Source organism: Mauremys reevesii, linkage group 11 (assembly GCF_016161935.1).
Source record: "Mauremys reevesii isolate NIE-2019 linkage group 11, ASM1616193v1, whole genome shotgun sequence".
Taxonomy (NCBI): Eukaryota; Metazoa; Chordata; order Testudines; family Geoemydidae; genus Mauremys; species Mauremys reevesii.
In genome coordinates this window covers 41380110-41392944 of record NC_052633.1, presented here as the reverse complement: position 1 = coordinate 41392944, position 12835 = coordinate 41380110, and the positions used below count along the sequence as shown (strand labels likewise).

The 12835-nt window shown below is 40.5% G+C and overlaps 1 protein-coding gene across 5 annotated transcripts in view; it reads right to left on the bottom strand.

The window, feature by feature from the left end:
* The window catches only part of STK39 (serine/threonine kinase 39), a 180347-nt gene that overhangs the window by 115087 nt on the left and 52425 nt on the right, over nt 1-12835 (bottom strand). For all 5 annotated transcript variants that reach the window (XM_039495666.1, XM_039495668.1, XM_039495665.1 and 2 more), the window contains exons 6-8: nt 7050-7159; nt 6858-6959; nt 261-394 (exon numbers count right to left, since the gene is read on the bottom strand). In XM_039495666.1, the coding sequence (XP_039351600.1) occupies nt 261-394; nt 6858-6959; nt 7050-7159 (346 nt within the window). The remainder of the gene's footprint in view (nt 1-260; nt 395-6857; nt 6960-7049; nt 7160-12835) is intronic.

The following is a 12835-nucleotide window of genomic DNA, read 5'->3' as shown; positions in this document are numbered from 1 at the left end:
TTTCAAAATGTTCAAGAAGTGTTTTGTGCAACAGAATTAGAATATTTGGATACTAGTACACAAAGTTAATTATCAAGTTTCAACAAGTTGCTTAACAGCCAACTCCTTCTCCCCAAACCAAAGACCTAATATTTAGGAAAGTCAAGGATTTTCCAAATCAATATTTAAGAAAAAATCCATATCAAGGATATTTAACGTTAAGTAAAGTACTCTTCCTGAATTTTGGACTAATTCCATTTTACACAACAAAAAAGCCATACCTTTTGGAAGGGTCTTTTTGAAGACATAGTGAAATCAGTTTTCTAAAGGATTTGCCATACTTTTTCATCATTTCTTTGTCCTCTACACCCGTCTCTAAAGTGGGAGGGTCATTTTGCAATGTCAGCATTAACACCTATAGTAAAACCAAAAGGTGACATGATAAGTGTCTCAATGAAATTACAACATCATAATAGATGAACTAGGATACAAATATTCCACAAAACATAGAACATTCATGTTTAAAACACCTTGAGGTATCACACAGTGCTTACCAGGGTAATAAATTACACATTACTCTCACATTTATGGGGTTCATTCACCTATCAGACCTTCACTTTGCTCCATCTATTTCTGATACTATGTGATGTTCAGACAGACATACTATGAAACCCACTTCTTAGTTTTGAGTTTGTGGTCTTCAAAAATAATTTAATAGTCCTGAAGACCACATGGCTCCAGTCTATCATAAGATTCCAAAAGAAACAGGAAAGCCATTCTAAAAAGAATGAAAAAAAGTTGAGTGGAAAATCTGGGATGGCATAGGTTTTTTCACAGTGTTTTGTAAAGGCTGACAGGCAATACTCAAACCAGTTCTCCCCTTACCTGTAACCAAGCCTGTGGCACATCACTCACAATGCCACACATCTGACCATGGAGGACATATAGATAGCATATAGCTAAAGCCATCAATTTGTGAAGACAAAGTCTGGAAGTATCCCTAGGATGGCCTTTCTCCCAGATAAATTGCATCTGGACACCTTGTAAAAGTTACAGAAGGCAGAGAGAATTGTTTCTATATTATTCTGCAAGTGACCAGTGCTAAAATACTTACATAGGAAGTTTGTTGTTGTTAGCTATGCACACAGGAAAAGCATGGGATGGAAAAGGGGGTGAGGTAAAAGAGGAAGCAATTTATCTTTGAAGGATGAGGCCATGCAACTTGGATCAGCTTGTTTTAACTCCAGGAAAGGATAATGAAGACCTTGATCAAGTAACAGGCAGAGAGATGAGTGGGGGAAAAAGAGGGGAGCTAACAAAACATTAAACTAAGAAAGCTACCTGGAATTAGCAGAAACAAGTGAGTAGAAAAGTTCGTTATCAGAGAGAAGTGCATTATAAACATCAAAACATGGACTCCTTGAACAGAAATTTAATACAAAGGGTAACAAAGGTCAGGCTCAGCTAATGCATTCTTCATATACTGTAATGGACTTTTATGTTGTATCAGTACTTGAATGAGACAGTTTCACTAAAATGAAAGTTGTTTAGTTAAAAAAAATCAAACTCTTAACACGAGCCTCATAAATGCATAAATCTGCACTAACATCTACAGCCACATGTAAACATTCTCACACAACCCTCTTAGACCAATGACAAGTATACTTGACAAGAGAATAAAAGACAATTTACTATTCACCAAGGAGACAAGGGGGAAAAAAAACAAGAACCAAAAACCACAGCAGTACTGTAAAATACTGAAAAAGGTTTCTGCTAGGCTTTCACATCAGGATTAGTCAGTTTAATTCTGGTAAAATGAGAGAAGAGCCATAATAGTGAAGTTGCTACAAGCAATCAACTAGTGTTTACAGATTTCAAAAAAAAGGGGTGGGGGGAAGAAACTGGGAAAAAACCACCACATTCCTCTTTTGAAATGCCATGGTACGCTAACTCTTGTAACACTTTGGATAGAAATGTTTCAATCTGAGGCCTGGTCTACACTAGGACTTTAATTCGAATTTATCACGCGATTAATAACTACTAACCGCCCCACACACCAGAAGCCATAGGATTCAACTAGGGCTCTCTTTAGTTCGACTTGGTACCACCCCCCAGGTGAGTAACCAGCTGGTAATTGCGCTGCACTTGCTCGCTCTGTGTGGATGGATGCTAAAATCAGCAGCTTAGCCCGGGAGCCAGTGCACCACTCACCACACCACTTGACGACAGGCTCTGGACAGCAGCTCGCTGTCCTCCACAGCCACAGGAAATGACCCGCAAAATTTGAATTTTGTAGAGCTCTCCAGCAGAGGAGTCCGCAATCCCAGACTAGAAAGAGGTCCCCAGCATGGACTGACCGGGAAGTCGCCATGCCATCCTCAGGTAGAGGGGGATCATCGCCCCGACGCAGCGGCAGCGGGTCCTGGTCTGTGCAGGGCTTTAACATCCATCCGCTCTGTGTGTGTGTGCCTGACACGCCTCAGGTGATGTCGTGTTGTGGAAGTGCTGCATCTATAGTGTTAGTTAGTGTACTGTTACTGTTATTGGTGGTACTTTTACTTTTTGCAAGAGAATGACCTCTAGAGTTTTTTTTTTTTTTGAATGATAAGAATGACCCTCGTTTTTTTTTTTACTTTGCATAAGAATGAAACAGCCCACAGCCACTTGCTCAGAGGGAAAAAGAGGAGGGGGGTCTTTCCCTGCTTTCTGCTCACTGGCGGGAGATGCCTTTGCTTTTCTGCTTTTTGCTTTGCACAGGCACAGCAGCAGGAGAGCACTAAGCACTAACTAGCTGTGTACTGTAAGTACAAGTAAGGACAACAGGACTTTGATGCAGCTCTCTCTCAGTTCTCTCTCTCGCCGCTGCGCGCCAATGAGCGCTGAATGAGAGAGAGACTAAATCGACTAGTTCTGAGATCTCCTGAGACTGACTTGGTCTCTCTTGGTCTTGTGGACTGACTCTGACTAGACTGTGTTTTTGTGTTGTGTTCATGTGTGTGTTGTGTGAAATCAAATACACACTTTTTCACATCACACAGCTTCCCTCCCCCCCCTTGCTCCGCCATCCTGTGCAGAGGCTGCTGGAAAAGAAAAGACGAAAGAAAAAGACAGGGACAGGGACAGGAGGAACTGAGAGAGCAGAGCAGAGCAGGAGAGCGGAGCAGAGGAGAGCCTGTGAGAGCAGAGAGCAGCACAGCCAGCATCGGGACACCTGGAAGGAGGAGGAGGAGGAGCAGGCAGGAAGGCTTAGAGACAACTGTCGCGCTGTAAAATTTGTACAAGCTCTTTCTTTACAGCATCAACCAGTCCTAACAAGTTCAAATTCTGGTGTCAGAAGACTTTCTGTTGTTCTGTGGGGGTAATTGTAATGTCACTCATAGCCCACAGTGCCATGCTACAGACTTGGCTGCAGGGGGTCAACAGCAGGCACACAGAGACAGTCACTAGGCACCAGGGGACAGTCTGTGTGTGTGTGCCCTGCCCTTTCCTTTTGAGGTGTATGCTTGTGCAGTGTCCTGGGTGCCTGACAATGTAAGGGCAGGCTCAGGCTTCCCTTCACATGCATTTGTCACGATCCCTCCCCCCTCCCCGTGCCCGAGCCCCCCCAAAAAGACCAATCCAGGGGCAGCAGATACCCACCCCCCCCCACCCCCCTCCCCCCCCACACCAACGCACAGCCAACATGGTAAGCCCTATCCAAGGACCACCACCTCCGCCTTTCCTGCAAACCCACCACCAGCACACCACACCCAGCACAGCATGCTGCTCTTCAGAAAAACGAATAAAAAGAAAAAAAAAAAAAGATTTATTATTTATTACTTAAACAAAAACATGTCCTTAGTTTTAAAACGTCCTTGGGGGGGGGAAAAAATGGTTTATGATCAGGCTCTCAAAAAATCAAACAGTCACAGTCAGGTCTGCTCGCAGGAAAGAAAAACTCGCCCAAGCCTCTCCCTGATGCATAGCGCTGGCCCGCTGGGATATTCTCTCCTACTGGTGTCTGGGCTGATTGAGCAGCCAGGCCCAAGCGGCCAAGCAACCAGCAAGCGGCCAAAAGGTCTCACCTCACAGAGACACAGATTGTGGAGCACACAGCAAGCAGCAATAATTCACGGGATATTCTTTCGCTGATGTCCGAGAGTCAGTAAGGTCCGCCATCTCCCCCTTGCACACTCACCACACTCCACCACACCACTGCACTTGCTCAGTTGAAGTGTTGAAGAGTGGTTTCTGCGCCTGTATAGGCGCCTGGAGAGCCAGGGCATTAGCGGTAGGTATAGGGGGTCATCCTCACTGTAGGGATCTGCATACATCATCATATTTTGTGGTGGTCCGCCAAGGGAGGCCCTGCCTGGCCTGCCCTGAACAGACCAGATAACTGCTGGCCTGGTGGGCTGGTGCCAGGATAGGATGTGAGTCCATCTATAGCCCCACCGCAGTTTGGGAATCCCATCGCGCGGCCCATCTATGATGGCCTGGACATTTCGACAGTCACTACCTTTGAGCTTCTGCACAGTCAGGGCTCGTGCTCCCTTGTGTCCTGGCGCTTCAGGGGAGGGGAGGGTCACACAGTCAGTTCAAGTGTCCTCACGCATCCCTGAAGTTCGCAGCCACTCTGTGTCATCCCAGACCCAGAGCACTATGCGGTCACACCCCACTGTGCTTGTTCTGGCCCCCGCCCGCGCTCTGCCACACCACCAACCCACCCACACCACACATTGCCACCACAGCATGCATTGGGGTGAAATCCAATTCCAATGGGCAGGCGGGGGGAGTGAACTGGGTGGATAGCTTCCCACAGTGCACCAAAGTCAAGTGCTGCCCCGTGAATGTGGATGAAGTTCAATTTTGTGTATTTAGTATGATACACAACAAAATTTATTTATTAAGGTCGAATCCACAAATTAAGAGTAGAAGTAGATCTCAAATAGTAGTGTAGTAGACCTGAGAGGGTTGTGTAGGAATACTGCTATGTTCAGCAGTTGCTGTAATTTAAGCATATTAAAAACAAATGAAATGAAATTATAAAGTTTCTCTAAGTTCAGAACATTAACATTTAAGAATTTAAAAAGTAATTTAGCAATTTTAAAGGAGAATATGAAACAGCAGTAACTACCTCAGTTTTCATCTGAGAAATGTTCCTTTTTAAAATGTTCCCTACTAAAATTCACCCTAGAACGTTTCCCAGAAAAGCAAAGATCAAGCTAACTTCAAGACTTCTTAATCTTTTGACGTAAACCTCAGGGATGGTGATGCTATTTAATAAAATGGGAAAAGGGAAACAAAATGGGAAATGACTGCCCAGGAAGAAGTACTGCAGAAAGGGATCTGAGGGTCATAGTGGATCACAAGCTAAATATGAGTCAACAGTATAACACTGTTGCAATAAAAAAAACCATCATCCTGGGAAGTATTACAAGGAGTGTTGTAAGCAAGACACAAGAAGTAATTCTTCTAGTCTACTCTGTGCTGATTGGGCCTCAACTGGAGTATTGTGTCCAGTTCTCGGTGCCACATTTCAGGAAAGATGTGGACAAATTGGTGAAAGTCCAGAGAAGAGCAACAAAAATTATTAATGGTCTAGAAAACATGACCAATGAGGTAAGATTGAAAAAATTGGGTTTGTTTAGTCCGGAGAAGAGACGACAGAGGGGTCATGATAACAGTTTTCAAGTACATAAAAGGTTGTTCTAAGGAGGAGGGAGAAAAATCATCATCAACCTCTGAGAGTAGGACAAGAAGCAATGGCCTTAAATTGCGGCAAGGGTGATTTAGGTTGGACACTAAGAAAAACTTCCTGTCAGGGTGGTTAAGCACTGGAATAAATTGCCCAGGGAGGTTGTGGAATCTCCATTATCGGAAATTTCTAAGAGAAGATTAAACAAACACCTGTCAGGGATGGTCTAGATAATACTTAGTCCTGCCATGAGTGCAGAGGACTGGACTAAATGACCTCTCGAGGTCCCTTCCAGTCCTATGATTCTATGAATGAAAGGTAGTGGAGAATGTGTGTCAGAGCAGCCCTCAATTTAAGATTATTTTTTAGTGAACTCTAAGGTCAGCACATAAAATCTTACATTTGCCAAAAATAATGTCAGTTATTGCAGCTTTCTGCCATTTTTGAGAATAATGAATTTGCAATTCCATACCGTCATTCAGAGTGCTTTACATGCCCTGAACCTTACAAAGCCCCTCTCTCTCCCCCCCCACCAATCTTCCTAATTTTACAATTGACAAAGTATGATCAGAAAAGTGACTAAAAATGGCACCCTTCTACTTCCATCATATGCACACTCGAGGCAGTGACTCTGAACACACCAATTACTTTAGCATCGACATGCTTCCAAGATAAAACTACTTTTTACTGCTATGGTAAAAGCAATGTGAATCCTCTTCTGGTCACACCTCAACAGAACTGTTAGCTAACTTCTGGTTGGAGAATCTTTGTTACTGGTGAGAATGTGCAAGCCAAAAAATGCAGAATTTGACCATTACATACCAGGTGTGCCCAAAGGGCTGGAAGTTGTAGAGAAAAATATATTACTTGTGATCTGAACAAAATCTGATCTAAAGTCAGAGAGGCGCTACCACATGGAGCTCTACGACGACATAGCCACTTTCCAGATAACTGCACATGAGAACTTGCTCATAGTCACACAGAACCAGGGCAAGGAACAATACAGAGATCCCATCTTCCAGTTCTATGGTCTGGACAACCTTGTCTCTCCCATTTAATCTACACAAGACTGTTTATTAATAAGCTAAAAGTAGAGCAATCCCAAGTGATTGAGGAAATTTCTAGCATTTCTCTTTTAATGTAAAGACCTGAATGTTACTTATGCAACACTAAATTATACATAATTTCCAAGGGTAATTACTTTCATAGGAGGATATTTGTGGTAAGGTGCAGCTCCTGTTGCTAATTCAATGGCAGTTATTCCAAAACTCCACATATCGGCCTTGAAATCATAACCTCTCACCTATTGCAGGGCAAAAAAAGAAGTTTTAGTGTGGTGTTTTAAAATGTAAAGTCATAAGATACAAGTGCATTTAATTAGTCATAAAGATACCTGTTCCATGACTTCAGGTGCCATCCAACATGGGGTACCAACAAAGGTTTTTCTTACTTTGTTACGGGTAACATCACCTCCTGTCGCTAAGAAGGCACTAACACCAAAATCTGGAACACATATTTAAAAAAAAATTAAATTAAAAGTTCACCCTTCCCCCCCATACCAAAATTAAACAGAAAAAAAAAATGTATATTTTCAAATAGGAGTCCAATTATAAAATCTTTTGTATAACTAAATTTAGCTGAAGAGTTCTCTTTTCACAGCTGGCAAAACTACACAAAAATGTTAGACACACAGAACAGCCGCCTTATCTTCCTCAGTTCACATTCTTCTGTTAAGGTCATCTTAATAGACATCAGGTTAAAAAACAAACACACAACACACCGTCAACATGGGGAATTTATTGCCATGGGATGTTGTGAAGGCCAGAAGTATAACTGAGTTCAAAAAAAGAACTGGATAAGTCCATCAATGGCAATTTAGCCAAGATGGTCAGGGACACATGCTCCGGGTGTCCCTAAACCTCCAAACTGCCAATAGATGGGAGTGGACAACATTTTGAGATCACTCAAAATTGCCCGTTCTGTTCATTCCCTCTGAAGCATCTGGCACTGTCCACTATCAGAAGACAGGATACTGGGCTAGATGGACCATTGGTCTAACCCAGTATGGCTGTTCTCATCTTAAAAGACTGCAGTATTTCCAACTGGCCCAGTAATTTTGGCATATATGAAGAGTATTAGATTACATTCCATTTGCCTTCAAAGGGAATTGAGCCACCAAGTTTTCAAATTTGTATTTTTTGGATCATTGTACCCTACTTCTAAGGTTCCTTACTTTTTTCTGGGCTTGTTGATTTATCATTTCTTCCTGGTCTTGTTCATTTTTAATAAAGTTTAAAAAAAAAAGGGGGGGGGAAACTCATCTGCAAAGACCTCTGGAGACCACAAAGACGACAATTAAAATCATGAATGAAGTAAGGCAACATGGGCAATAGAAAGCTAGATTCTTGGTCAGAAACCAGCAACAGAAGATAAACATGATTGTTTCTGCTGTATTGTTCAGTCTTTTTCCCTACAAGTATTTGGGATTTTTATATTATCCGTACAGTTTGTGAAATCAGTGCAACATTTGATGCTCTCATGCTGGACTGCAGAGTTCTGTATCTTAATATACCCTGCAATTAGACACCATTTTTGAACAGAGAACATTAAAGGGCTTCTTGCTGCTAAGAACACAGCCTCTTATGCATTCCCCTTTCTAAGCATGCAATTCTTAACTTGTCCTAACAATTACTTTTTTAAAATTGATTCATAGGACTTGAATGCACTCCTTAATTTAAGAGTTTACTCACACTTGAGCCCAGTCTTCTCAGCACGTGGCTGTGCATTTTTGTGCTTTCACAACAACATAACTAAAGTAGGTCTTTGAGACATTACAGAACCAAACCTGGACCCACTCACATTCATTTCCCCCACTAACCTTGATGGGGATCAGCATTTAGGATTTTACCTTTGGTTTAAAATGGAATTAGAGTTTGGTCATTGATACTTTGTCATTACTCTCCACAAAGCTATTATCAAGTGTCCCGCCAGTAAGTAGATTACAAGTAGATTGTCTTTTTTGGTTCCCTCCTATATCTCCACACACAGAAAAAACAATGCATTTAAGTTTGCCATCTAAATATGTTTTCAGGGACCTGACCTGCAACTTGTTTGGTAAGGATTAAAGGAAGATCCTTGAGAATCTGGGCCTGCTGCATGAAGCACTTTTGTTTTATATAAAACATTGTAGGTTAGGAGTTGCTGCTTTGGGACTTGTCAATATTCTGTAATAGGTAATGTCTTCTGAACACAGTCCTTCTGTCTAACCAGGCAATTCCGCACTGAGTACTGAAATATGAAGAACGATGTTGTTATCTATATTTCAGTTCTAGGTTTATTCGTTAACTTTTCATGAAGTGAGTTATCCAGATGAGAGAGAGTTTTAGTTTTGTTTTTCAGGCCAAATTTGTTTTATCTTCAAGTCTGTGTACCACCTATTTTAAAAAAAATATTTTATTTATATGCATCTATTTGTATTTACTGCCTCGTTATTAATACATATTTTATATTTTGCAATGTTCTACAAATGGCAAAGGCAAGAGACAAAATACCCAGAATCAAAAGCTTCATAATAATCACCCAAATACTGCCCAATAGATAAGTGTATTTTCTGTATTTTATGACTTCACAGATATCAATGACTTTCAAATGTATATTAAACTAGCAGGAGACTGCAGTGTTTGACAAGTCATATATAGATGAGAAACTAGAAGAACAGAAGTCATACCAAAAAGCGTTCCTTCACTGAGTAGCTTTGTATCTCAGTAATAGATCCTTCAAAACATACCGTTTGTTTACTCAAAGGTTCAGAGAGGTTTAACTTTCCACGTCCTAACCCAATAATGTGCCTTTAGCGTTGACATTTTCCTATATTGTTAGGCCGCTTAACCAAATGGGAAAAGGGAAGTGGGCAAAACTGAAGAAGTTAGATAGCAAACTGTTACACATTCGTGGTAAGAGACAGTAGCAATGTACAAGCAGCTGCCAAGGAAGAGAAGTTAACTATTGGTGTTTATGAAGCTTCTTAAGAGCCTTGCAAGTGGAAAGAATGGTGGGACTGGGACAGCCTCACACATACAGTGAGTTAATACATTAGTGGCAAGGTTTTCCAAAGTATTTAAGTGACTTAGGAGGAGTCAATTTTCAAAAGCAGCATATGCATGGATGACCCCAAGTCTCACTGAGTACAGTGCAGGGAGAAAGTCAACAGGCATTAAGCTCATGTGCCCAAGTCACTTTGGAGCAAGACACATAGTTGGGAGCTTTTGAAATGTTTATTCTGGAAAAAAGAAATAGATTGAACGTGATCTGTATCACACAGGAAAATAGTTCAGCCATCTCAATCTAATGCTTCATAAACAGTTGCCCATATGGCACAATTTGCCAGCCTTAAGTCATGAGAGCCTCAGGACTAGGATAGCAGGAGTGACAGGGGTCAGGACTGAGATGGATTGGTAAGAAAGACAGGTTTGTGTGTACTATGTTCCTTTAGAAGAACATAACCTTCTGATTAAGGTTGGAAAGCAAGAGGCAAACCTACTTTATACTCTTTCTTGCAAATAAAAAAGATTTGTTAGACATGTCTATTATATAGTAGATGATGGGAGGGAGTCATCTGTACTAAATCAGTACTTGCCAATTTTTACTACACTGTGGTATCCAATATCCCAATATTTCCCTGAATTGAGAGGAGGTTACTCTGTAGTAAAATGCTGGTGAATGTAGGGGTCATGGTGTCTGTTGTACTCAGAGCTCTAAACTATGCTGTTTTGGCTGAAGTCTTCTCTAAAATCAAAATTAGGTGGCAAGTTTTAACCCTTTTCTTTTTAATAAAGATGGAAACCTTCACAACACTCTGCATGACCCAGCTACTTTCCCAGGCTTAGAACTAAGATTAATATTGAATAGGGCCTAAAAGTACCTTTGTTTTGAAATTTTTGAAAAGAGGCAGCCTCAAAAGCATCTGAAAAAGGTCTGGTTAAACACGACCTGTTCTGTGGTCATTCACAGCCACATCAATGAACAGCGGAGGAGCTGCCTGGTGAAATGTAAGGGTTTTGCACCCACAGCTACGTATGAAATGGAAATGAAAGACCTTCTCCCTAGATTACTAAAGCTGCATGCTCTAAGAGAACAACAGAACTGTCACTTTTACTGACTAAAGTAAAAACTTTACCAAATAGCCCATACCTTCTTTCAGTTCCCCCTCAGTCTCCAATTGTGATAACAAGAGAGGATTGTTCATTACTGTGTGCTCCTTATCTCGACTTGGTTTTCTGTTCCTTCACTTAGTTCATGGCTTTTTTATATTCTCTAGGCAAGTCAAGCCTAGAAGGCTGAAACATTGATGAAGTACCAATTATCTCTTGCACAAGGCACTAGATGTTACAATCTTATTGGTATTTAATAGGCTATAGGACTGTGGGCCAGTAATAATTTTAAAACCATTTAGTTAATAGTAGGATGAAAAACTTTCTATTCACTACAAAGGAGAAGTGAAAGAGGAAAAAAAAGTTTGGGTCTTTTTTTCTTTCTTTTTTTAAATTCCAAACCACACAACAAAAAGTTTGCTACATTCCCCCTAGCCAACTCTGTTCCGCTACCCCAGGGTCTGTGGCTAGACATCTCTTTCCGCACTTCAATTTCTTTGACGATTCTAGTGGACTGAGCCTACTTAAATATTTAAACACACTATTAAGTCCATATAGATTCTGTTTCTTATTTGTCATACACAAATGAATGTCAATATTTGTTAGCACTTTGCAAAAAGCGAGACTATTGAAGGGCAAGTGCACTTTCAAATATTCTTTACCAAATTTAACAATAAACCATTTTGTCTTTGTATATTTCTCATTTTGAACTGAATTTTATTATGCAAAGCCACCAATACTGTGGTCAGGAACTAATCCTTTAATTATAGTACTCAGAGGTGTAATTGTTAACAAAGGGAGGCATAAAATGTGTTCAATGAAAACCAATTTTTGATTGTGTCCTTTTATAACTTTAAAAGAAAAAAATACGTACAAACTGAAAATACAGAGCACCCACAACGTTGAAAAAATAGAATAAGTTTTTTTTTAAATAGATTGTAAAAAAATCAAAATTGATGACTCAGTCTCTTAAAATGTTTTCATCTTGCATATCTGCTTTCATTTATTGCTGGATTTACAACAAATCACATTATACGAACTGCCCGAACCAGCAAGGACTCGCAAAGACAGTTCAGATTCAATTATTCTCCCCAGGTGAAGATGTGGCATAGCCTTCTAGCTAGAAAGTGTGCCATAAAAACCACATGCCACAGGATACATGCCATATGTCCACACAGTCATGGAGTTTCCTTAATTCTGGATGTACTGCATGACTTTGCAGCAGTGAAGGGACTTACTGAGAGTAATGCCAAGGACAGGAAGGGACAGAACTGATCACAGGGATTCTAACTAGAGCAAGAAGCAGCAATGTACTGTCCAAAGAGACATATGGTAATCCTGGTAAGGAACAGTAATACTAATGAGAGGGACTGCTTGACCTTCATAGGATCAAAGGTATAATCAGAGTATCCAAAAGTTAACAAATCAATTGGGACCACTTTTTTTTTTTTTAATCTAATGCAATCATGTGAATGGAGTTTGGGGTAATTCCTTTATAAAAACGAGTGGATCTCAAATACTTGAACTAGTGTTTTAGAAAAGTCACAGTGTCTCAGCAATTGCCTGATATGTCCTACACTTGAAGCCATGTGATTTCAGGTACAGCTATAAGTCTGCCCTATTATTTCCTCTGATTTCAATTTAACATTAATAGAAAAAGCCACAGAAGACTTATATCCCATTAATTTTAATATTAGATTTTGGGGGGGGGGGAATCAAACCTCCACATGTTACTTCTATTTAGTTCAAAGGAGATTTTTGCTCACAAACTGAAAACTAACATTTTTCTGATTAGTGTCTTGCTCTCAATATCTAATCTACTAATAGTTTCTGCTCTGTTCAGAGTTATTTCAATGCCCTTGTAAACTTCTATTTAAAAACAAAAAAACATGCAAAAAAAGTCATGTGGACAACCCATGGTATGTTCAAAGCTTCTTCTAAAGTTATGCAGCCTAGTGGCTAGCAATCATGAAAATTAACAACTTATTTGGTTGATAGACCACCACTAAGATGACTACTGTGTTTTATA